This window comes from Plecotus auritus, assembly GCF_963455305.1.
Source record: "Plecotus auritus genome assembly, chromosome: 5".
NCBI lineage: Eukaryota > Metazoa > Chordata > Mammalia > Chiroptera > Vespertilionidae > Plecotus > Plecotus auritus.
The window spans coordinates 135479602-135504236 of record NC_137776.1 but is presented as its reverse complement, the minus strand read 5'-3'; the positions used below and the strand labels follow the sequence as shown (position 1 = coordinate 135504236).

The following is a 24635-nucleotide window of genomic DNA, read 5'->3' as shown; positions in this document are numbered from 1 at the left end:
TAGGAGGCAAAGCTGCAGGACAGCCTGTCACTACAGAATGGAAGGATCAGAAAATGGGAACTGAAATAAGAGGAATGACTGACCCCAAATAGGAACAATGGAGTCACTCTGCCACAGTATCTCACTTAAGCAAGATTCAGTGGATAATTATAAAACAGTTGATTGATTTCCCCTTTGGAATTAGCAAACCAGAGCTAACAGGGGAAATAGCTTTGAAATATTTTATTGGTTCCTAGAAGTGAAAAATTATCAGGAAGTGATGAGGCTTTATAAAATAAAATTCTAACCTGGTTATTTAAAAGAGATTTTTAAACCTTTCCCAAATCTTTATCCTGCAAAAATAATAATAATAATAATAATAATAATAATAATAATAATAATAAAATCCTCCTTGGACTTAATACAGGGTTATTTTTAAAGAACAGAAAATTTCAGGATAAAGCTAAGAAACAAGTTGGCTTTAAGGGGGAGGAAAGTGGGAAGAGGTTGAGCTGAAGTAAAGGTTAGGAAGTCAGGGAAGACCAGTGTAGAAAATCGTAGGGACAGAGTACTATTTGTTCCAAAAGATAATGATGTCTGTGTGGTGAATGGGAGGGGGTGGTGAAAATGACCAGGGACCATTTCAGAACCTGGGGGAAAAGTATGATGTGGGGGCAAGGGGAGGGAGGTTCGTTGATCTTTCTTACCGCCCGGATCTGCAACTCCACCACCACCTCCAGAGGCATCGTTCCCTGCGTGGGCGAAAGGACCGGAATGAAAAGATCCTTTCGTGTTGAGCCTAGGACCGATCTTTCTTAGTTTAGTCAATCCCTGGGGCAAATGTCCCCAGCAGCTTCCCCAGCCCCCACCCCTCCTACCCCCATCTGTTCCCAGTGCCCAGGTTCCCTCCCACCCGGACCGGTCTCACACAGCCGGAGCTGGAGCTAAGGCTTCCAGAAGGCGGAAGCGTCGCGTTGCCATGGAAACTCAAACTCGCTACCTTCCACCTTAGAACGCCAGCGAGGTCTAAGGCGCAGGCGTGCACGTCTTCAATGCTCAGCTAGGAAGCCCGGTCCCAAGGTCCGCTTGCCAGACTGTACGCTAGAGGGAGAGAATAACCAGGTACTGAGGTGGTAGCCAGGTGGCGAGATGCTAAGGGCCCTGGTTCCCTTTACACCAAATGTTGACAGTGTCCGTCTAAAAATGGATGTGGCCCTGGCCGGTGAGCGTGGGCACGTGCACCGTAAGGTCGAGGGTTTGATTCCAGGTCAAGGGCACTTATCTGGGTTGGAAATTCATTCCTGGCCCCTGTCCGGGTGGAAACCAATCCATATGTCTCTCTCACATAGATGTTTCCATTAACACAGTAGCCTGTCCCTAAAAGTACTCTCTTGTTTATGAAATGTTATGTCCTCATGTTTGGTTCGGAAAGCACACACTGTCAGTAAGAAATTCAACGTGTGCTATTTAGAAATATAAGGATAATTTTTAAAGAGGTTTAAAAAAAGTTAGGTAGCCCGCTTTAGCCACAATAGAAATTGTCAGTCTCTCTTTTGGGGGGTTAGTTAACCTAATGCAAGCAATGAATTATATTATCTCCCAGTGGGTAGTTACTGTAGTTGCCAACCAGGCTTACACTGCAAAAATCCTCAGTGGTGGCAGGCAGGGCAAGAGTTATTAACCAGTAGGGAAAATTGCATTTCCTCCCCCCCCCCCCCCGCCCCATTCAATGTATTTAACAAATAAAAATGAAGGGAATGGCTTCTTCTAGCAAATTGGAAAAATCTGGTAGGGCCAATGCTGACTCTAAAAATATTTAATTGTGATGAGTCATTTATTATTAATATTTTGTATTGGAGATTTATATAATTGCAAAATGCAAGTGCAAAAAGATGTCTTGAGACAAAAATTAGGTATTCATTTGGTAGTTGGAGTTCCTTTCCCTGGAAGGGAAAAACTGAGTATGATGAAGAAGGGTATATTGTGTCCTTATCCAATCCTGGGTGCTCTGTCTACATATCAAAAGGTACATAAGTGGGTGGTTGGCTCCCTACAGTATCCAGAGCACTGATTTGTCAGCTCATAACAGCTTGCTGGCACCCAGACTAGTACAGTGATATATGAGGAATGGACCTGTGTTGACCCTTACAAGTGAGTCATCACCAACACCAAAGCTAAGACATCAAGGAGAGTGAGTCAAACAAATGAATAAGTAAGTGGTCAGAGACAAAATGGGATGAATCAGTCTTTATTGAGAACCTACAAAGTGCTAGACACATTGCATATGCATAATTCATTTAACCCCCACAATAACTCCTTGAGAAAGATATCCCTATTTTATAGATGCAGAATCTGTAGAATGAGATCAGATGGCCTTTTGCCCAAGGCCACACAGCTAACTACAGGGAAGCAGCCACACTTGAATCCAGGTGTATCCTGCCATGTCACTGTCCCTATAACATAGACTTTCTAGAGACACTATGTCCCATCTTATGCTCTTCTTAGACTTAACTGGACTCTCCTTGCTTAACTGAACTTTCCTGGATAAAACTCGGCTCTTCTTGCCGAAACCGGTTTGGCTCAGTGGATAGAGCGTCGGCCTGCGGACTGAAAGGTCCCGGGTTCGATTCCGGTCCAGGGCACGTACCTTGGTTGCGGGCACATCCCCTGTGGGGGGTGTGCAGGAGGCAGCTGATCGATGTTTCTCTCTCATCGATGTTTCTAGCTCTCTATCCCTCTCCTCTCTCTTCCTCTCTGTAAAAAATTAATAAAATATATTAAAAAAAAAAACAAAAAACTCGGCTCTTCTTGCTTGGCTTCTAGGACATAGCCCTCTTTGGTTTCCCTCCCACTCCTTGGCTATTCTTCCTCTGTCTCTGTTCATCCTCCTCTACCTGCCTAAGCAACATTTCTAGATCCTTTTCTTTCCTCACAATACTCTTTATCTAGGATGTCATCAACTGTATGTATGGATTAGCATAGGCACACAGATTTACATATCCCACCCAGGCCACTCTCCCTGACAAGGTGACAAGGTGGAATCTCATGATTACAAATATATATATATATATATGTATATATATATATATATATATATACACACACATACATATACTTAAATTTAAATGAACTAAAACTAAATTTAATTTAAAATTCAATTCTTCACTCCCCACTCCCATTAGTCACATTTAAAAAAATATCTTTATTGATTTCAGAGAGGAAGGGAGAGGGAAAGACAGAAACATCAATGATGAGAGAGAATCATTGACTGGCTGCCTCTTGCATGCCCCACACTGGGGATCAAGCCTGCAACCCAGATACGGGGCATGTGCCCTGGCTGGGAATCAAACCGTGACCTCCTGGTTCATAGGTAGATGCTCAACCACTGAGCCTCGTCAGCCAGGCTCACTAGTCACATTTTAAAGTGTTCAATAGCTACATGTTACTAGGGGCTATTGTATTGGATAGTGCAAGAAGAATTATTTCCATCATCACAGAAACTTATATTGAGCAGAGTTGTTCTAGAGCTAACTTCACTTAAAGGAAATGTGGGGGATAGAGAAACTTGTTAGCGACATGAGGAAGCAAAAAGACATATCGAGAATGTGAGACATTTTATAGGACAACTGACCCAATTAGTCTGCAATAAGTCAATGATATTGAAAAACAAAGGAAGCAGGGAAGGGGAAATGCTTTAGATGAAAAGTTACTTAAGATGACCTGACAACCAAATGTAATATGTGGACTTTGTTGGCACCCTGATTAAAAAAACACAACTTAAATAGAATATTTGAGACCATCAAAGAAATTTTATTATGGTTTGGGTATGATAATGCTAGTTAATAGGTATGATAATGCTAGTTAATAGGTATGATAATGTCCTCGTGTTTATATAAGGCAAATATCAACATTGTTTAGAGATACGTATTAAGTTATATAGTAGAAATGATCTAATGTCTAAGATTTGTTTTCAAATACCCTAGGAAATGAACAAAAGGAATGGATAAAGAAAATGTAGCAATAGCTTGATAATTGTTCATCTGGGTTAATCAAAAATTTACTATTATTCTATACTTTTATATATTTAAAAATACAATAACAATTTTAAAATATTTAACACATACTTGAGAAATCATATCCTTATGCAGATCTCCTTCTGTCCTAAAATAGCCCATCAAAAGAATTTTTGGTGGCATCACTATGAAATTCCCTTCAATACAAGTCTCTGAATACACTTAAAGAGAAAAATATGATGGATCTATTCACCCAAAATGCAGATAAGAAAATTATTGTGGTGTGAAATACTTTACAAGTAATTCAGAGGGAACCCCACTTAAGGAAAAACAGAAGCACTGTATAATAAGAGTGGTCTCTGAGTGAATGTCCAAAACAGGAGCTAGTAATTTGAGTAGTATTTCATTAAGTATATATACACCTCTAGAATTTTCCCCAAGTATCAGGAATGCTTCCAAGGAAGGAATTAAATTGCAATTGAACAACTTTTAACAATCTTTAAGTCATTTGGAATCTGGGCCCACATATGGGATATATTTCACAAACTTTATTAGAGTTCATGAGTCAAACTCATGTGTTACTCTTTAGCTTCTGCTTTGCCTCACTGGCATTTGTAGGCTCAATAGTTACTTAACCATACCATATAAACCCTTCCACAAGGACTGCCCTTGGGCATTCTGGACTACATAATCCATATCCTTCCATTTTAAAGTAATTTCCATTGAGAAAAAACTAATATGTTCCTTTGAGTTCCTGGCTAGTTCTATGTCCATGAGAATAGTAGATTAATTATAACCCAAAGCAATTTCCAAGGAATTATATTTATTATCCAATATAAGAAAGTAGAAGAGTATGATTTAGTTCCAAGGCTTATAAAAAGTGTCCACTTTACAACAATAAAAAAATATTTTTTTAAAAAGTGTCCACTTTACCTGGGCATAGGCTTCAGGCTCCAAAGTCCGCAATAGCTAAAATGAGACTTCTGATGTTATTATATCTACCCTTTCTCCTCCTACCAAATATACCCATTTCCATTCCCTTTTTACCCTCTTTCATCTTTATTTAATGCTATATCTTTCTTTTTATCTTTGTTTCTATTCATTAGTTCCCTACTCATCTTTTCAGCATATATTTATTAAGTTCTGGAAAATGGAGGTACAAGACTGAACAAGAAACAATCTATGCTCTTGTGGACCTTATGAAAAATACTAAGAGGGAAATACTCAGGGGGTGACATAGAAGGTTACAGGTTGGAGAGGGAATAAGAACCTAATTTAGACCTAGTGGACAGGTCAGCTTCTCTAAGGGTATGACAATTTGACCTCAGATCTAAAAAGGAAAGCATGACCACTAGCATGTATTTTAAAGAACTAATAGAAAAGATAGCCAGGAAAAGGGAACAACAAATGTAAAGGGCCATGGGTCAGGAAAGATATTGGTATGTTTGAGGAACTAAAAGGAGGCCACTGACTATACCAACAGAGATCTGGGCAAGAGGTAGAGGAGGTTAAGAGATGATGCTCAAGAATTAGACTGGCACTGGATATTACAGGAATGTAAACAGTTATGGCAATGTGACTGAGTACCTAACACCCATAAGCTTTTCTTCATTGCTAAATGGAACCCAAGTTTTGCTTGGGTGGCAATGCATCTAGTTCCAGAGAATGAATCATAATTATTTATGGTGAATGTTATGTACAGGGAAATCACTGAAAGCTTCTGAGAAATATTTTTAATTTCATTTGAAATAACTTTTTTTTTTAGAATGAAAGATACAAGTGTTTTTGCCTCCTTACCCTTTGTACTTTATCTGCTGTCATATTTTCTCCTGAGGCTTCCACTCCTAAACTAAAAGGTTTAGTTTTTCAACTTTTATTTGTAATTAATTATTAAGATATAACAGATACCCACTGGAAAATATTCCAACAGCATAAATACAGGAAAACTAAGAATAGAAAGTAATGATTCTCAGAAACTTCCCTTCCAGCTTTACTTGCCAGGGGTAGTCAATAGCAATTCTTGTTTGCCCAACAGGAATTTTCTATACCTGTACACACAGTTTTTACACAAATTGGATCATTCTCTTTCTCTACAGCTATAGATATGCCCACACATATAACTAATTTTGCAAGTTGCTTTTTTAAAAAAAAAAAAAAACTAAACACCTTTTGGGAGATATTTCTATACCAGCCTATTTATATTCTATTTTACTATTTTTAAAAGACTGATACTATCCCATTGTAATAACAGACCATAACTTTTTAAAGTTCTGTAAATGGGAGCTTAAGATTGTTTGGGTTTTTTTCTTGCCACACACACACAAAATGCTGCAGTAAATCATTGTAGATAAATCATTGCATATTGGTGCAAAAATAACTGCTGGATAATTTCCTGGTAATGAAATTGCTGAAGAATCAAAGCATTTAATCTTCTGATATAGTCAAATTGCCCCTCCCCAAAAGGTTACACAAACATTTTCTCTAAGAGCTTTTCCTCACATCTTGTCAACACTCTGTATTGACTGACTTCAAAGGTTTGCCAGTCTAATAGATTGAAAAAAAAAATGACGTCTCCTTTTTATGAGTCTCTATAATTATGAGGACAGCAATACCTGATTGCTAAATGTGCACGTTTTCAAGTTAGATTCCCTAGGCTAATCCTAGTTTTTACCCTTAATGTGTGTAAACTTGGGCATGTTGGGTCTATAGAGAGTAAATCTTTAAGATTAAACGAGATACGCAGAAATACAGGAAGCCCTCCCTGTCCGTTTGCAATTGGTGGTACTCGTCTAAATTTTTTTTAAGCCGTGCTTGGTCCAGTACTTCACCTTTGGCGTCTTCCTCTTAGCCAAGTCTCGCAGAACTCTTGTAGGTTGTAACTCAAAATGAGAGGAAAATTCTTTTCAAAATTCTACCCCCGACCCTCGCTTCAGAAATACTAGTTTACATATCAATGTATAGCTATCAGTTGCAGATTTTAAACAGGTGGACGCTCCCTGGCCTGAGCACCACCCGGCATCCAGGACTCCCTGTTTACAGCGCCGAAGACACTAGACCCGCAGCGCCCTTCGGGGTAAGCCGGCAGCGATGAAAACTGCAGAGAACCAAGTGTTTAAAAAGTATGACTTCCAGAGCCAACCCTCACAAGCAGGGGCCGGGACGCACCTCCCACGGCCCCGCCCACCAAGCCGGAAGTAACGTCCCTAATCCTGTCCGTCGTGTTCCGCTGTCCGCCGGTGGCGGGGCCCGGCCTAGCGTGGGGGCGTGCGTCGGCGTCGCAGCCCCCAGAGGGATTCTGGGTAACGGCCCCAGCCGGCTGGGCGGCTGGCTCGGCGCAGCAGGTCTCCCTCGCGCCGAGTCCGTGTGTTGTAGGGCCCGGGGCAGCCAGGCATGGAGCAGCCATGGCCGCCTCCAGGACCTTGGAGTCTCCCTCGGACAGAGGCTGAGGCTGAGGAAGAGAGTGACTTGGACGTGTCTCCCAGTTCTCCCCGCTGCCCACAACTGCCGGGCGGCGGCGCCCAGGTGAGAAGGGGCCCCTTTCTGCGAGCGGAAGGGGAGGTGCAGTCGCCAGGCTCCCGGAGTCCCCCGTCTCCCGGAGTCCCCAGTCCCCAGTCTCTGCGACCCTCTTCGGTGCCCTGCCACCTCACCCGCTGGGGCCGAGCGCCCGATGCCATCGCACCGCTATTGTAGCATCTTCTATCTAAGGCTTCGAAGAGGGGCTGGACCTGTATGTCTAACCTCCACCTCGACCCACACCTTTTCACCTTGGCTAATACTTCCTCACCCTGGGAAGACGTTCCTCCCCCAAACCCTCTCCTGACAGCACCTAGATTGGGGGCGGCTCATGCGGTAACATTGACCCTTTGTCCTCTTGTGCGTGGTTTTATCCGAGCATTTTATTCTGTTGAAGATTCTAATGTGTGTGCATAGTTCATCATTAGGAACAGTAAATGGTGGCATTTCAGCAATTCACTGAGCTCCTTACTTATAAAGGTTTCTACCCAAATTTACTGATGTGACACCTGAACAAATTAAATGTCGCTTTTGAGGCTGGCCTAAGTCTCTCCCATTCGCGTGACCATTCTACCCCTTACGGTTGTTTTTAGTTTTGCTTCACATCATTCTCCAGTAAAAACACAGAGGCTCACGTTTGCCTTTTCCTTAAAACTTCTTCCTGAGATTCCTGATGCTACGTGTGGTTTTCACCCCAGCATTCCTTCCTCTGAAGCTTATCTGTGATGTACCATTTAGGATTTTTCTGGGTCCTGTCTTAATAAAGTCCTTACATACTCATTTCATCTTGTCCTGGTTTTTCTCCTAACCTGAGTGTGTTTTGAACGTGTATTACAGGATCGCAGACTAGACACTTACATGTTCAACCAAACGGATTATAGGTGTCTGCTTTCTAGGTTTCATGCAGAATGGAATCCCTAAGGGCTTAACTGAACTAATACACTTTTTCTCTAGACTCATCTTGCAAGCTGTTAACCAATACGAGCCATTTATGTCGTTTGTCACTAAGTGTAGGGCCATCGATCCTATGCCCAACTCACGGAGTTGGCTTCAGACAGAGAAAAATGCTGTTTCATAACACAGACTGTACTTTGGCCAGCCAGTCACTGGGAAAGTGCAAGACATTTTTTAGGAGGACAGAGTGAGAATTGATAGGTCAGTACTCACCCACTAATTATGGGTCACTGGTGTCATCTTTGTATACAAAGTGTGTTATGTAACTGCATAATGAATGTGTTACAGAGAGGAAAAAAGAATGAACAGCAGCTGCCATCGTCAATTTTGAAGGCAGATGGAGAGGGTAGAAGAAGAATTTTAGTGCATTGAGGTTGAATCCCAAGAGTAACCTAAGAGAAACTTAATTTTAAAAATATCTCTATATTAATTTTTGCTCATACACTTGGGTTTATAAGCTTATTTAGCAGAAAGGGATTTTAGAAGCAAATAGCCTTGTCTCCTTCATGAAAAATTATTTCCCTGAGATCATGTAGCTAGTTAGTGGCAGAATTAAAACCAAAATCCACTCTGACTCCTAGTACAGTCTCATTTTTTCCCCCACCTCCTGCAGTGCCCATCCTGTGATGTAATGTAAAACTATTTGGCTGAAACTACCTTTGAATACTGTTAATATTTGTAAAGTGATTGCTAATCCTAAATTAGTTCACATGTTATAACCTGTTTATTTGTCTTGCTGGCTTTAGGATTTACCTTTTGGATTAGAATATTTGGAAAGAGCCCTGACTGATTTGGCTTAGTGGATAGAACGTCAGCCTGCGGACTGAAGGGTCCTGGGTTCGATTCCGGTCAAGGGCATGTACCTTGGTTGCGGGCACATCCCCAGTAGGGGGTGTGCTGGAGGCAGCTGATCGATGTTTCTAACTCTCTCTCCCTCTCCCTTCTTCTCTGTAAAAAATCAATAAAATATATTTAAAAAAAAAAAAGAATATTTGGAAAGAATAAAATGTTTAATTCAATGTATAAACATTGTACAATCTTTATAAAAATAGCTTTGGTTCAATTTTATGGAATTTGGGGAATCTAGACTTCTTAGTGTTATATATGATGTCTAATCCTGGATGTAATGTTATACATCACATATAACATTAATTATAATAGAATTATACATTACATATAACATATAGCGATTTGGAATTTAAAGATAAAGTTAGACCTTAATGTTCAAGTTTCTTTTTCAATTTTGTGTTAATTGAATTTATGTTTAATGTCCCTTTAATATCTCAATATGTTCACAGATAAAGTATGACTTTTATTTAGTCATCTCAATACATGTTGCATAGTTTGCTCAAATACCCAAACGTCTGTATAGTCTGCGGAGAAGTATTTAAACATAAATCATTTTTAGAATTTAGAGATAAGATTTCTATGTTTAAGAAATGACTTAAGCATCTGAGATCTTGGTCCCCAGCATATGTTGTCAGTTTGGCTCAAATAAAATCTTACAAAACTTCAAAACAAAAAAGAAAGAGAGAAAAGAAATGACTTGAGAATTTGCTACCACATAATTTGAAAATGCTATATTTGTTTGTATATTTCTTCTTCCTTAGTATATCTTTGTCTTTTCTTACAGTATAAATTTTATAGCTTAAATTTTCTTTTCCTGGATCCTCCTTAAAGCATAGCTAGTCTGCACTTCTTGATTCTATTCTAAGATAGCAAAAAAATAAAAATAAGTACTTTACTTGGTTAGATCGGTGCCTGGGCTCCAAACCTGCTAAATAATTAAGTAAAACATCTGAATAACAACAGTGTCCACATTTGCCCCAATAGAAATATAAGTTTGCCTTGAAGATTCATATAGCAAGTAGGGACCTTGCATGCTACTTGCCTCAGAATTCTTTACCACCACTAATCTATTCCATGAAGTGGAGAGTCATTTATTCAGCTAAGATTTATTGTTCTAGCTCCTAAAGAAGCTGACAGTTGGGTAAACAAACAAGCACAATGTTGTGTGAAAACACCACTTTGGAAGTATGCATAACTTGGGTGGAGGGGGAAGGGATGAGAGAAAATTGAGGTATGTAATGCCAGAATCTGGAATGGAGGTAGGAGTTTGGTGGGGCATGAGGGAAGGGGGTTGCCACATTGAAGGGGTAGAGGGAAAGAATAAGCAAAACTGAAGACAAACTGAAACCGAGTCCAGAGAGATAATAGGGAGTGAAATCGTGAGGGACAATGCCATGTCACAGAGTTTGCACTTTTTCCCAAGACTCTAAGAATGAGTAAAATTATCAGATTTAGTTTTTGGAGAGATCACTCCAAGTCTAGCAGAGAAGAGAATGGCTTGAAATGAGAAAGGGTGTATTTATATAATAGTGATGCAGATAAGGGAACAGATTGGAAAAAATTTATTCTGAATTTCTAGTTTGATATTGATCTACATTTTGGCTAAGAAATTGTATGGAATGTGCCTTCAACTCTTATTTTATACAGCTGTAGAATAGAAGGCACCCATCTCATGTAGGAGTTCGGTAAATATTAAAGCTAATTACTATTGCTTCTGACTGGAATAGAATCACCAGAGTGGGCCAGTTGGCTTTTCTTTTTTAATAACTTTACCTGTTTTGATTAGGATTAAGTTAAAGGGTATCTATTTGATATAGTCAGTTATAAATAGAAATTGCCAATAAGAACTCAGATTGCCAAGGATTTGGATAATATAGAAGGAAATTAGAAACTAATAAATAATTACTTTTTTTTTTTTTTTTTAAATGTATTTTATTGATATTTCACAGAGAGGAAGGGAGAGGGACAGAGAGCTAGAAACATCGATGAGAGAGAAACATCGATCGGCTGCCTCCTGCACACCCTCCACTGGGGATGTGCCCGCAACCAAGGTACATGCCCTTGACCGGAATCGAACCCGGGACCTTTCAGTCCGCAGGCCGACGCTCTATCCACTGAGCCAAACCGGTTTTGGCAATAAATAATTACTTTTAAATAAAAGGTTCTTTGCAATGAATAACTTGCAGAGCAAAATTCTAAAGGTCTGGTTTTTAGCATGTTGAGTGATAAGTTGATGAACTAGATTTAAGCTTTTGTTCTCTTTCTGCTATTTCAGATGATAAAGACTAAAACAAATGTTTGTTGTACACCAGCTACAGCTTATCTGTGCTAGTTGCCAGGCTTTTCGTTGCTGTTAGTTTTTGGGGGAGAGGCACAGATTAACAAAGAAGCTTACTGGTAGAGTCTAGTTGATGAAACAAGGCCCATAATATAAAAATGTAACTGCATACACAGAAGGTTAGGATACCTATGCATCAGAAACATTGTACAGAAATTCTTGACTTAAAGGAAATTGAACTGTGCTGCTTAAACATTCCCAATGCCTTCTTCATTTCTTACAAAGATTATTTTTCATCCAGATGTATAGCCATGGAATTGAAATGGCTTGCCAAAAGCAGAAAGAGTTTGTGAAGAGCTCTGTGGCATGCAAATGGAACCTCGCTGAAGCTCAGCAGAAACTTGGTAGCTTAGCACTGCATAATTCTGAGTCCTTGGATCAGGAACATGCCAAGGCACAAACAGCAGTATCAGAACTGAGGCAACGCGAAGAAGAATGGCGGCAGAAAGAAGAGGCTCTAGTACAAAGAGAGAGAATGTGTCTATGGAATGTGGATACCATTAGCAAGGATGTTTTTAATAAGGTATGACCTTTTTTTTGCATTGTAATCAAAGAAGAAAAAAAACAAAATATTTGTACAAAACTTAGTGCATATTTGGTAGCAAAACAACAGAATACTATAATCAGTATTTGTTTTTGACAGTTTATGAAAAGTGCTTGTTACAGAAACCTGTATTCCCAATTGTGTCTAATGTGGGTAGTTCTTAATACAAATATATGGCTGTAGCATAGCACCTGAATATAAGTGTGGGCTCTGGAATCAGACTGCCTCAAATCTTAGCTTTGTCACATGCTTGTTATGACCTTGGGCAAGTCACTTAACATCTTTAAGTCTCAGTTTCCTCAACTTTATGGGGTTGGTATGAAGACTAAATAGGGTAATGTCTTAAAAGCAAGTAGCATGGGGCCTATCAGGTGGTAAAGCTAAGATTTTACAAGCGCTTTCTAATGTTGCTGTGTTATAAGTTTGCTATTAGTTTTGTAACACTAATGTATAGTTGCTGGATTTACTAAAAGTTTTTACCACTGTTATTTTTTTTTAGTAAACTTCAGATAGTGATCTGAACTTGGTATTACAAGCTTTAGTAGTGAAAGGACTAGTATATTACTTATGCCAAGTTAGTAGTTTATTAAGAGTGTTTTTCTATTTCTACTGGATTATATAGGCCTTATTCTTTGACTTTTATATCTGAAGTAGATATGGGTAATGAATGTCAGTCATTTTCAATTAGTATGTAAAGTATTCTTTCTCTTTGTACTAACCTTTTCAAGCTTCAAGGATAGACTGCTCATTCTTGTCTAAGTCCACATTTAATTTATCTTTAACTGTCATTATTCTTTAGACTTCTCAATCTATAGTAACTTGTTTCTGTTCTGGCATTCACTCTCAACGCACCCTTTTAAGAACTCTTAATATCCTTCCCCTACACCAGCTCTAGTTCTGCTATAGCGATAAAGTAATACACATAGGTAAATGACACCACTAGCACTATCAGTACTTTATTCTTTAATTCAGAAAAATTATGAATTCAGCAACATGCTTTTTGTAAAAAACAAAAAACAAAAAAACCACATAAATATGTAAAATAGAATTGTAAGGCTTCCTTCACTAGCTGTTCCATTTCCCAGAGATAACACTGGTTAACAGTAAGTTATATCTTTCTAGACTTTTTTTTGTACTTGTACTAATTTATATATTTTTCCTCCCCCGCAATGGGATCACTCTTTATCTTAATATTTTGCTATGTTAGTATATATTGTTCTAAGGGGTGTCTCTTCTAAAGTGTTATTTTATTTCTGGTTTGCATTTATACCCTAAACTATTCAAAATAATTTTCTTCTTCTAGAGAGAATGGTCTAAATAATGTTTCTTTGTATTATAAAGTTAATGTCTCTTAATACGGTGGTCACAAATTTTCATTTGTCTCTCCTTTTAATTGTTTTTTTAAACTTAGGTTTTAACAAGGCCTACCTTTATACCGCACATTAATTAGGACTATTCTTATGTTCCAGTCATTTGCTCAAAATCGTACATTGATTTTGTCTGGGAGCTTGAGACTTGAGAGGACTGGTCTAGATCTGCGCTGTCCAACTCGATAGCCACTAGCCACATGTGCTATTGAGAGCTTGAAATGTGGCTAGTCCGAATTGAGATGTGCTGTAAGTGTAAAATACACACCAGATTCCAATGATTTAGTACCAAAAGAAGTAAAATATTTCATTAATAATTTTTTGTATTGCTTACCTGTTGAAATGATATGCTGGATATGTTGGGTTAAATTAATGTTATTGATCTGTTTCTTTATGCTTTTTAATGTGGCTAATAGAAAACTTTATATTTGTGATGGATTATATTTCTACTGGACAGTGCTGGTCTAGATATCAGAGTATATAAAGAAAAAATGCTTTCATTTTGAAATATATAAACTTGTGTGCTTTTTTATTGTAAACTGCCAGAGAGCTAGTTTGCAATTTTCATTTTTGGCAGTGGTGATCTCAAGGTTTAAATGCGACCACAGAACGTTCTGCGAAATTATTCTGCCATTTTTTCTGGCCAGATACAAACTTCATCTCGGTCTGTTTTATGACTTATTTCATCGAAAATAAGCACTTCTTTAATAGAAATTTGTACTTGATTTCAGAATCAAACTGTTTGGCTTCTCCTAAGAAAAGTTTACAACAAAGGTCTATTTTAGGTTTGTGTCTTATCAAAGAATTCTAGTAGATACATTTTATTTTCTATATACTTTGAATTTCGGGATTTATATTCAGCAAGAGCTCCAAAGATTAGTCTAGAGCAGTGACTTTCAACCACAAGAATTTTTAAAACATACAGTACCTTACTATTTAGTCCGGGACACTGACCTCTTTTCCCTTAGATTGTCAAAAAAATGTCAATAGCCAAAACAACTATAGCTGTGTGGCATGTCTTAAACCATAAATATATATAGGTCATATAATAGAGTTAGTTGCATCTTATTGGTCATGGCACATAATAAGGTGTCTTTTGGTACCAGGAATATTATATATATATAAAAGCCTAATATGCCTGGAGTTTGATCACTCGCTATGATGTGTGCTGACCACCAGGAGGCGGCACGGAATGAAGGGAGACCCTGGTCAGCACTTGGAAGGAAGGCCCCAGCCGGCAGCCGGAAGGCCCCAATCGGCCCTGATCACCGGCCAGGCCTGGTACTCTACCCATGCATGAATTTCATGCACTGGGCCTCTAGTCCTTACATAAAAGTTTAGGCGCCTGAATTTTTTTTATTTTATTTTAGAGGATGTTTATTAAAGCTAGGGTCAATGAAACAAGGAAGGGCTGGGAAAATGAGCCTAGGTTGAGCTGCTTTGGCTCACCAAGAAGTCAGGAAAGCCCTGGCCAGCGTGTTCAGTGGTTAGAGCGTTGACCAGCACACAAAGAGTCTTGGGTTCGATTCCTGGTTAAGGGCACATACTTGGGTTATGAGTTTGCTCCCCAAACCTGGTCGAGGTGCGTGCTCAAGGCCACAGTCGATGTGTGTCTCTCACATCGATGTTTTTCTCTCTTTCTCTCTCTATTCCACTCTCTCAAAAGAAATGGAAAAATATCGTCAGGTGAGGATTAAAAGAAGAAGAAGAAAAAAGAGACAAGGGGGCCATGGGGTTTGCCTGGGATGAACTGCCACTGCCTATTGCTGCACTGGTTGCAAGCCTCGTGATGTCCCTTAGAGTTTAGGAAATCATGCCTGTGAAGAAAGAAAAGGGGGCATGGGAAGGCGCAGGCATGCTCCTAGGAGAGAGCGAGAAAGGGCACCTAAATTTTTAAAAAGTCATTTTGAAGCAAAAAGGGTATTTATTTATTTATTTTGTAAAAAAATCAAAGTTGTATCTTATTTTTATTGTCAGATCAGCAAAAAATATATATTTTGATGTGCCACAGAATTTTAGTAGTTTATCTATGCCATAAGATGAAAAAGGTTAAAAATCACTGGTTTAGAGTTACAGATACTTAATGGGAATGAATAAAGCAAAACATAAATGATGCATGTAAAGGATATTTCTATACCTACCTTTAATAGGGAAACTTAGTTTAACAAAAAGATTCATTCATTTTTCTGTATAATTTCTAAAGTAATTCTATAATTTTTCATACATCATTTTAAATAAAACTAATGAAACTCCAGTACAAGTAAATTTTAATTGTTTAATAGAGTTTAACACATGAATTTAATCATATAATATCAGTATAAGATTATACCACCTATTTATAGTGTCTATAGCAGGCATCCTCAAACTACGGCCCTCGGGCCACATGCGGCCCACCGAGGACATTTATCCGGCCCGCCGGGTGCCGCTGCCTGTCCTGCTTAGCAGCTGACTCGTCAGTGCGCATAGGAATTTGTTCATAGTTTTTTTTTAAACTATAGTCCGGCCCTCCAACGGTCTGAGAGACAGTGAACTGGCCCCCTGTTTAAAAAGTTTGAGGACCCCTGGTCTATAGGAAAGATTGCAAGACATTCAGTATCTGAGAAAGAAGATCAATCAGAATATAAAATCTGATTTTAACTTAAATTTTTTTTAGAGTTTTATTAATCAAGATAAAGGAAAAGAATCAGAAGATGAAGATAAATCAGAATCATTTATGCAGAAATATGAGCAAAAAATCAGACATTTTGGTAAGTCTACTGTTTGAATTACCTTCTTCTATAACGTTTAATATAAATATGTGTACAAAAGGTGGATTTATAAAATGGGAACCAAAAAAGATAAGTAACAAACTCCAGTTGTGTCGCTCCTTCTGGCATAGTTGTACAGTGCTTGCTTTAGATGTTTTGTGTGTGTGTGTGTGGTGGGGAGGGGGAGTTAATAACAGAAATGTACTGACAGAGTAAACCTAATTGTGAAGAGCAGCAAATGTAATCTACTATCCTATCTAATAAAAGAGAAACGTGCAAATTGACCATACCTCTGCTATGCCCACAAGCCACGCCCACCAGCCAATCAGGAGCGAGTATGCAAATTAACCCAACAAATATGGCAGAGGCCACAGAGCTGGAGAGAGCAGGAGGCTTGGGTTGCCCCTGGCGATGGAGGAAACCAAGCTTTCTGCCTACCTTGGCCTGCCCTGGCCTCCGCTCAAGGCTACAAAGTTTCAATTATAGAAGATAAATAAATCCCAGATACCAGGGCCTCTGCTTGGGTCACTGGGGGGCGTGGCCGGCCTGCAAATACCACAGGCCCCTCACCCAGGCCGCCCCATGCCCCAAGGGAACCCCCACCCTGATCCAGGACAAACCAGCTGGCCCCCACCTGTGCACCAGTCCTCTATCATATCTAATAAAAAAGTAATATGCAAATTGACCATCACTCCAACACACAAGATGGCTGCCCCCATGTGGACACAAGATGGCTGCCACAAGATGGCCAACAGAGGAGGGCAGTTGGGAAGGACCAGGCCTGCAAGGGAGGGCAGGTGTGGGCGATCAGGCCAGCAGGGGAGGGCAGTTGTGGGCGATCAGGACAGGAGGGGAGAGCAGTTGCGGGGAACCAGGCCTGCAAGGGAGGGAAGTTGGGGGCGATCAAGCCTGCAAGGGAGGGAAGTTAGGGGTGACCAGGCCGGCAAAGGAGGGAAGTTGGGGGTGACTGGGCCTGCAGGGAAGGGCAGTTGGGGGGAACCCAGGCCTGCAGGGAGAGCAGTTGGAGGGGGACCAGGCCTGCAGGGGAGGGCAGTTGGGGGGGACCAGGCTGACAGGGGAGGGCAGTTAGGGGTGACCAGGCTGGCAGGGGAGGGCAGTTAGGGGGCAATCAGGCTGGCAGGGAAGCAGTTAGGCATCAATCAGGCTGGCAGGGGAGTGGTTAGGGGGTGATCAGGCTGGCAGGCAGAAGCGGTTAGGGGCAATCAGGAAGGCAGGCAGGCGAGCAGTTGGGAGCCAGCAGTCCTGGATTGTGAGAGGGATGTCCGACTGCCTGTTTAGGCCCGATCTCACCAGGATTGGGCCTAAACGGGCAGTCGGACATCCCTTGAGGGGTCCCAGATTGGAGAGGATGCAGGCTGAGCTGAGGGACAACCCCCCCGCGTGCACAAATTTCGTGCACCGGGCCTCTAGTTATATAATAAAAGGGTAATATGCAAATCGACTGAACAGCTAACGACCAGTTGCTCTGACACACACTGACCACCAGGGGCCAGATGCTCAATGCAGGAACTGCTGCCTGGTCGTCAGTGTGCTCCCACAGCGGGAGCTCTGCTCAGCCATAAGCCGGGCTGAGGGCTGGTGAGCGCAGCAGCGGTGGCAGGAGCCTGTCCTGCCTCCTCAGCAACGCTAAGGACACCTGACTTTCACTTAGGCCCACTCCCCAGGGTCAGACATCCCCCAAAGGCCCCCGGACTGGTAAAGGTCACAGGCCGGGCTGAGGGACACTCCTCCCCGAGTGCCCAAATGTTGTGCACTAGGCCTCTAGCTATTATATAATACTCCCCTCTAAGATACAGTCTCTATTTACTCCACATCCTCTTTCCATTCCCCAGCTAGTCTTTGCTTTGTCATTTTTCCTCTTTGCTTCCTTGGTATCTGGTTATCATATGGTTATAGGACTAGCTTTCATCCCCTTACCCCTCTAGGTTTTAGATATGATATTATATAATTCAGGCAGGTCCTTGAATTGTTATTCAGATAGATATAATAATAGAAATATGCATACAAATAACTGAAAAATAGTTTTCTCTGTAAGGGAAAAGTGGTGAGATAGGGATTAATATAAGTGAAGGCTTCCCAGAGGAGGTAACATCTGAACTGGATTATGAGGAACACATAGGAGTTATCCATGTAGATAAGGAAGCAAAGCAACAGCACATGCAAAGACACAGTTGGGAAGTAGCATGTTGTATTCTAAGATTTATAAGCAGTGTGATACTGCTGAAGTAAAATGCTACTCGGAAGTGTTAGGAGTTAAGCTTCAAGTCATATTTTTTTATCCCAAGTAATATATTCATTTAGTAAACACAGTTTTTATTTGTAGTATATTAATAAGATTTTTAAATGGATTTTGAGATCTCTTTCCTATTGGTGTTCCCAAAAGTATTTAGAATTTCATTTGTCCTCAGCTATATCATGACAATAGATAATTTAGATATTTTCCTTTTTATGCAGTTTATTCATAAGATACTCATTTCCTCATACTTTTTATTTAAAAATATAAGCTGTGTATTCTATTTAATTCAAACATAGTATCTGAAGAAGTGAAGTTTATTGTTATATATGTTATTATTCTGGTATCATTTATAATAGAAAAGGATAAACAGTCCTCCCTTCGTTAGATATTAAAATCTTTAAATGAGTAGAGCCCAAGTCATAAGAATAAAAAGCAAAATTTTGTAAGTCTTAGTTGTGATAATGTGAGTTGTCACTCTCACCTCCAGTTCTCTTCCTAGGCCTACGTATTCTGCTGTAGGAAACAGTACCATATATTGATTGCTCTTTCAGAGCATGACTGCATCTGGTAGAATAGCATCCCTCAGGTATCACCAGCTGATATACTATAGGCCAGTGGTCGGCAAACTCATTAGTGAACAGAGCCAAATATCAACAGTACAACGATTGAAATTTCTTTTGAGAGCCAAATTTTTTAAACTTAAACTTCTTCTAACGCCACTTCTTCAAAATAGACTCTCCCAGGCCCTGGTATTTTGTGGAAGAGCCACACTCAAGTGGCCAAAGAGCTGCATGTGGCTCGCGAGCCGCCGTTTGTCGACCACTGTTATAGGCTAGTTGCTTTGGAGCCATGTAAAACCAGCCGGTGTGAAACAGTTCCCTCACTTTTGCTGTAAACTTGGTCAGAAGCAATATTATGTGGGAAAATATCTCAACCTTACAAGGTGTAATAACCCACCTGGCACTATAACTGTATGTGTCTTTAGTAAAACATTTCACAATCAATAAACCTGGTGTTTCTTGATAGTGATGTTCATAATACCAGTGAATTTCACAAGCCCATTGCCTTCATTTTTCGGTGGGTCAGTAAGTAATGTGATATGGGATATAAATCATTTAGTAAGACGACAAATGTATTACTGATAGAAGAAGGCCAAGGAGAGAAGGCAATACCAGATCTAGAATGGGCTTGTTCAAGTGAGGAAACAATGGCTCCTCCGAGATTAAATGGGACAAAAATAATCAACCTATTACTTGATGCTTGGCTAGTCTCTCTAGGATACAATGCCATATTGAGGTTTCATCACTGATTTCTGCTACTGGGAAATTAGGTGTTCATTGGCTATCCTGGAATATTGATGGGGAGATCCCATGCTGTTGAATCTCTGCATAATCTCATCTGCCATCATGACCCCTTAGTTTATAAAATATTGTGTAAGCAATGAGATAACTGAGAATAATGGCTGTCGTAACATTCACAAATGATTAAAAAACAATTGTTTGTTTTGCCATTGTATGTGTGGGCTTCCAGTGTCTCGTTCTATAATACTAACCAGAGCCATATTGTCTTCAAAGCCAATCAGACCTTATAGCCACTCACAGATTCACATTGTGCCTGTTTTTTGTTTGTTTGTTTGTTTGTGTTTTGTTTGTTTGTTTTTTAATAAATCTTTATTCAGATTATTACAATTGTTTCTCCTTTTTCCCCCATAGCTCCCCTCCACCCAGTTCCCACCCCACCTTCTGCCCTTACCTCCCCCCCACTGTCCTCATCCATAGGTGTATGATTTTTGTCCAGTCTCTTCCTGAACCCCCCCATACCCCTTTCCCCCTGAGAATTATCAGTCCACTCCCTTTCTATGCCCCTGATTCTATTATATTCACCAGATTATTCTGTTCCTCAGGTTTTTAATTCACTTGATTTTTAGGTTCACTTGTTGATAGATATGTATTTGTTGTTCATAATTTTTATCTTTCCTTTTTTCTTCTTCCTCTTCTTTAAGAATACCTTTCAGCATTTCATATAATACTGGTTTGGTGGTGATGAACTCCTTTAGCTTTTTCTTATCTGTGAAGCTCTTTATCTGACCTCCCATTCTGAATAATAGCTTTGCTGGGTAGAGTAATCTTGGTTGTAGATTCTTGCTATTCATCACATTGAAAATTTCTTGCCACTCCCGTCTGGCCTGCATAGTTTCTGTTGAGAAGTCAGCTGACAGTCGTATGGGTGCTCCCTTGTAGGTAATTAACTGTTTTTCTCTTGCTGCTTTTAAGATTCTCTCTTTGTCTTTTGCTCTTGGCATTTTAATTATGATGTGTCTTGGTGTGGTCCTCTTTGGGTTCCTTTTGTTTGGGGTTCTGTGTGCTTCCTGGACTTGTAAGTCTATTTCTTTCACCAGGTGGGGGAAGTTTTCTGTCATTATTTCTTCCAATAGGTTTTCAGTATCTTGCTCTCTCTCTTCTTCTGGCACCCCCATAATTCTGATGTTGGTACGCTTGAAGTTGTCCCAGAGGCTTCTTACACTATCTTCAACTTTTTGCATTTTTTTTTTTCTTTTTGCTTTTTCAGTTGAGTGTTTTTTGCTTCTTTGTATTTCAATTCTTTGACTTGATTCTTGTGTTCCTCTAGTCTGTTTTTGGGTCTCTGTATAATATTTTTTATTTCAGTCAGTGTATGTTTAATTTCTAGTTGGTCCTTTTTCATATCTTCGAGGGTCTCGTTTTATTTATCGGCCTTTTCTAGGATATTCTTGAAAAGCCTTATAACCGTGGTTTTGAATTCTATATCCAGTCATTTGTTTTCCTCCATTTCTTTCGTTTGTGATCTGTTTCTTTGACGCCACATTTTCACTGCTTCCCTGAGTTGGTAGAGTAGATTTGTGTGCTAGGTTTCCTATATGGCCCAGTGGGTCAGCCTCCCCAGTTAACCTGAGGTGGACACTCTTGGTGCACCCCTTTGTGGACTGTGTGTACAGCCTTGTTGTAATTAAGTCTTGATTGTTGTTGGTATCACTGGGAGGAATTGACCTCCAGGTCAGTTGGCTGTAAGGATTAGCTGTGTCTACGCTGGGAGAAGTTTGGTGCTGGAGACAGCCTTATAGGATTAGCCTTGCCAAATTGCAATAGCCTCTGTCTCAGCTTGGATGGGGTGGAGTCTCAGGGAGGAGCAGACAGTCTTGGCTTCCCGTCAGCCTTGCCCTTGCGCGCACGCGCGCCTTCAGACCTCTGCCTTCCCCGGCTCCCGAGTCTCCGCCCGAGAGTCCCGATTCCCCCCCACAAGAGCGTGGGTCCCCAGGGGTCGCCTGGAACTTGGGTTCAGTGCAGTCAGAACTGGGGCTCAGTGCAGTCAGGAGCTTCTGACTCCCTTCCACTAGGGAAAGCCTGTGGCAACCTCTGCAGCCTTTGTGCGCACTGGCACGCGCGCTCCTTCAGACCTCTGCCTTCCCCGGCTCCCGAGTCTCCGCCCGAGAGTCCAGATTCCCCCGTAAGAGCGTGGGTCCCCAGGGGCTCGCCTGGAACTGGGGTTCAGTGCAGTCAGAACTGGGGTTCAGTGCGGTCAGGGGCTTCCTTCCCCCTTCCGCCAGAGAAAGTCAGCCAGGCTCTCAGCCGCCCTTCCTCTCTGCGTGCACAAAGACCCTTTGCCGTACCTCCAATTCTCTGTGAGCTTTTCTCTTTCCTTCTAGTTGTAGAATTTTCACTCAGCCAGCTTTCCTGTGGTTCTGAATGGTGTCCCTTCTGTCTTTTAGTTGTAGTTTTGAAATTGTTGTGCGAGGCAGCAGTTTAGGGGCTTACCTATGCCGCCATCTTGGTTTCTCCTCATTGTGCCTGTTTTTTAATGGAAATGCACATTGACTTTTCACTTTGGAGGAGATAGCCTGCTTGCTATAGCCCATTGGATCCTCCAGAAATGTACTAAGATTGTAGGCTTCCCCAAATTTCCTGTGTTTTATTTCCAGCTTTCTGGCATGTTTATATCTTTTTTTTATATATTTTATTGATATTTTACAGAGAGGAAGGGAGAGGGATAGAGAGCTAGAAACATCGATGAGAGAGAAACATCAATCAGCTGCCTCCTGCACACCTCCCACTGAGGATGTGCCCGCAACCAAGGTACATGCCCTTGACCGGAATCGTCAGTCCGCAGGCCGACGCTCTATCCACTGAGCCAAACCGGTTTCGGCATGTTTATATCTTACCAAGTCATCTGGGATACCCGCTACTTCCACTCACCAAGTTCCATTAGTGTGAAGTAGACCAATTTATAGTTATGTGGAATGATTAGATAACAAAGTCCCTGTGAACTAAATTATAGCACAGAGTTGTTAGACACCTGAGGCAAGAGAATGAAAGTTTAATGCTGTCCCTGCTGGTAGAAGCAAATGTTTCTTGTGGTGTTTGCTTAATGTGGTAAAGGAAAAAAAAACATTTGTCAGAATAATGACATTGCTATACTTCTTTGAAGTAAACACATCTGGAATAGCAACTGTGATTAAAGCTTCCAAATGGAGGTTTTCCAAACTTGCATTGTATTCCAAACTTTGGGAAGATATGGGCCTGGTACATGGGAGGCTATAAAGGGCTGCAGAGGCTCCCACACCAGTTCTTCTCTGTGGTCTCATGAGCAATTAAAACATTTTTCCTAACTTTCTCTAATAGTATTTGTTGACTATCTTTCTTATGTTGCTTTTACCATTATAACTATACTAGGGGCCTGGTGCAAGATTCATGTACGGGGGGTGGGTCCCTCAGCCCGACCTGCACCCTCTCCAATCTGGGAGCCGTCAGGGGAGTCCTCTCCAATTCGGAGTTTCTGTTTTTGCAATCATATGAGCAAATTGTCTGAGACCCCAACCCAGTTTGGTTTGTTGCTCACAGAATAATAGAGGCTTTTTTTTTCTTTGCTTCATTGGTGGAGATTTCCTGGAAGTTTTAGGATATCTCCCCTTTAATTTTTCCTAAACCCTCTGCTTTTACTTATGTCTCTCACCTTTGCTTTCCCTCCATCCCCCACCGCAACAGTAACTTGCTCCAGGCTCACTTTGTTCTAGTGTCTAGGAGATCCATCTGCCACCAGAACTACGATTCCCAGCATTCCTGGTGTTCCCCGCACTCTGGGCTTCCGCTTCCGGTCCTGGGGCTGCCAGCAGCACTACTATTCCTAGAATTCCTGGTGCTCCCCACACTCTTGGTTTTCCCTTCCTGCTCTGTCTTCGACCCACGGCCTCCCGCTCTGCCAAGTCCTCCAAGCGGCCAGCACTCCCGCTCTGCTCTCCGCCCGGCGCCTGTGTATACAAATCAACCCACCATCTTTGGTGGGTTAATTTGCATACTCACTCCTGATTGGCTGGTGGGCGTCGCAGAGGTACGGTCAATTTACGTGTTTCCCTTATATAGGATGGAATTTGCCATCTGGTGATAAATGATACAACCATATTATGGAGTATTGTGAAGCACTGAGATCTTGATTATTATTTTCCTCCTGCATTTCTACTTAATTTAATAATCCATGCTTTATAAAATATCAATTTTAAAAAATCTGTTTTCTTTTAAATTTTACTAAAGTTTTATTCAAAGTCATATGCATCTTTGACATTACTGTCTTTATGATCAGCAGAACTGCTTTTTGATGATCTAACACAGTTTTCAATGGCCCATCATCTGTTGACTTCCAGCCAAATTTAGCTGTGATTCAGCAATTTTTGAATCCGTGTAGGATGTTGTCACTGGGAATTTTATCAAAAGCTGTAAAAAAGAAAGGAAAAAAAGAAAAAAGCTGTAAACATTTGCATGAATACTCTGAGATCTTTTTCAGTGACACTGAGGGTGGATAGTCACAGTCTGTTTAATGAAATCAGTTAGCTATTGCTTTCAAGTATATCAATATCGTACTTTTGAAAAATATTTAATATAAAGTAATCTTGAATAGAATGTGAAGTGAAATGAGTAGAAAATAAATATGGAGGATATAATTCTAATTTTGTTTCTTTAAAAGTCATCCTATATAATAAAAGCCTAATATTCAAAGTGTCTGACCATTTGTTCAGCCGTTCGACCAGTCGCTATGACGCGCACTGA

The 24635-nt window shown here is 40.7% G+C and overlaps 3 protein-coding genes across 8 annotated transcripts in view; 1 reads left to right on the top strand and 2 right to left on the bottom strand.

Moving 5' to 3' along the window:
* Positions 1-735, bottom strand: part of SPATA6L (spermatogenesis associated 6 like) — a 41564-nt gene extending 40829 nt beyond the window's left edge. For 2 of the 3 annotated variants that reach the window (XM_080671439.1, XM_080671438.1), the window contains exon 1: positions 687-735. In XM_080671439.1, coding sequence (XP_080527565.1) covers positions 687-725 — 39 coding nt within the window. In that variant the 5' untranslated portion in view covers positions 726-735. The remainder of the gene's footprint in view (positions 1-686) is intronic. The other variant, XM_080671437.1, reaches the window with a different exon arrangement.
* Positions 736-7173: 6438 nt separating this feature from the next.
* CDC37L1 (cell division cycle 37 like 1, HSP90 cochaperone) overlaps positions 7174-24635 on the top strand; it is a 72095-nt gene continuing 54633 nt past the window's right edge. The window contains exons 1-3 of one of the 3 annotated variants that reach the window (XM_080669937.1): positions 7174-7514; positions 11888-12169; positions 16211-16304. In XM_080669937.1, the coding sequence (XP_080526063.1) occupies positions 7383-7514; positions 11888-12169; positions 16211-16304 (508 nt within the window). In that variant the 5' untranslated portion in view covers positions 7174-7382. The remainder of the gene's footprint in view (positions 7515-11887; positions 12170-16210; positions 16305-24635) is intronic. The other 2 variants (XM_080669938.1, XM_080669939.1) reach the window with 2 other exon arrangements.
* Positions 24109-24635, bottom strand: part of AK3 (adenylate kinase 3) — a 51393-nt gene continuing 50866 nt past the window's right edge. The window contains exon 6 of one of the 2 annotated variants that reach the window (XM_080669941.1): positions 24109-24302. The gene's annotated coding sequence lies outside the window, so the exon portion shown is untranslated. The remainder of the gene's footprint in view (positions 24303-24635) is intronic. The other variant, XR_013960682.1, reaches the window with a different exon arrangement.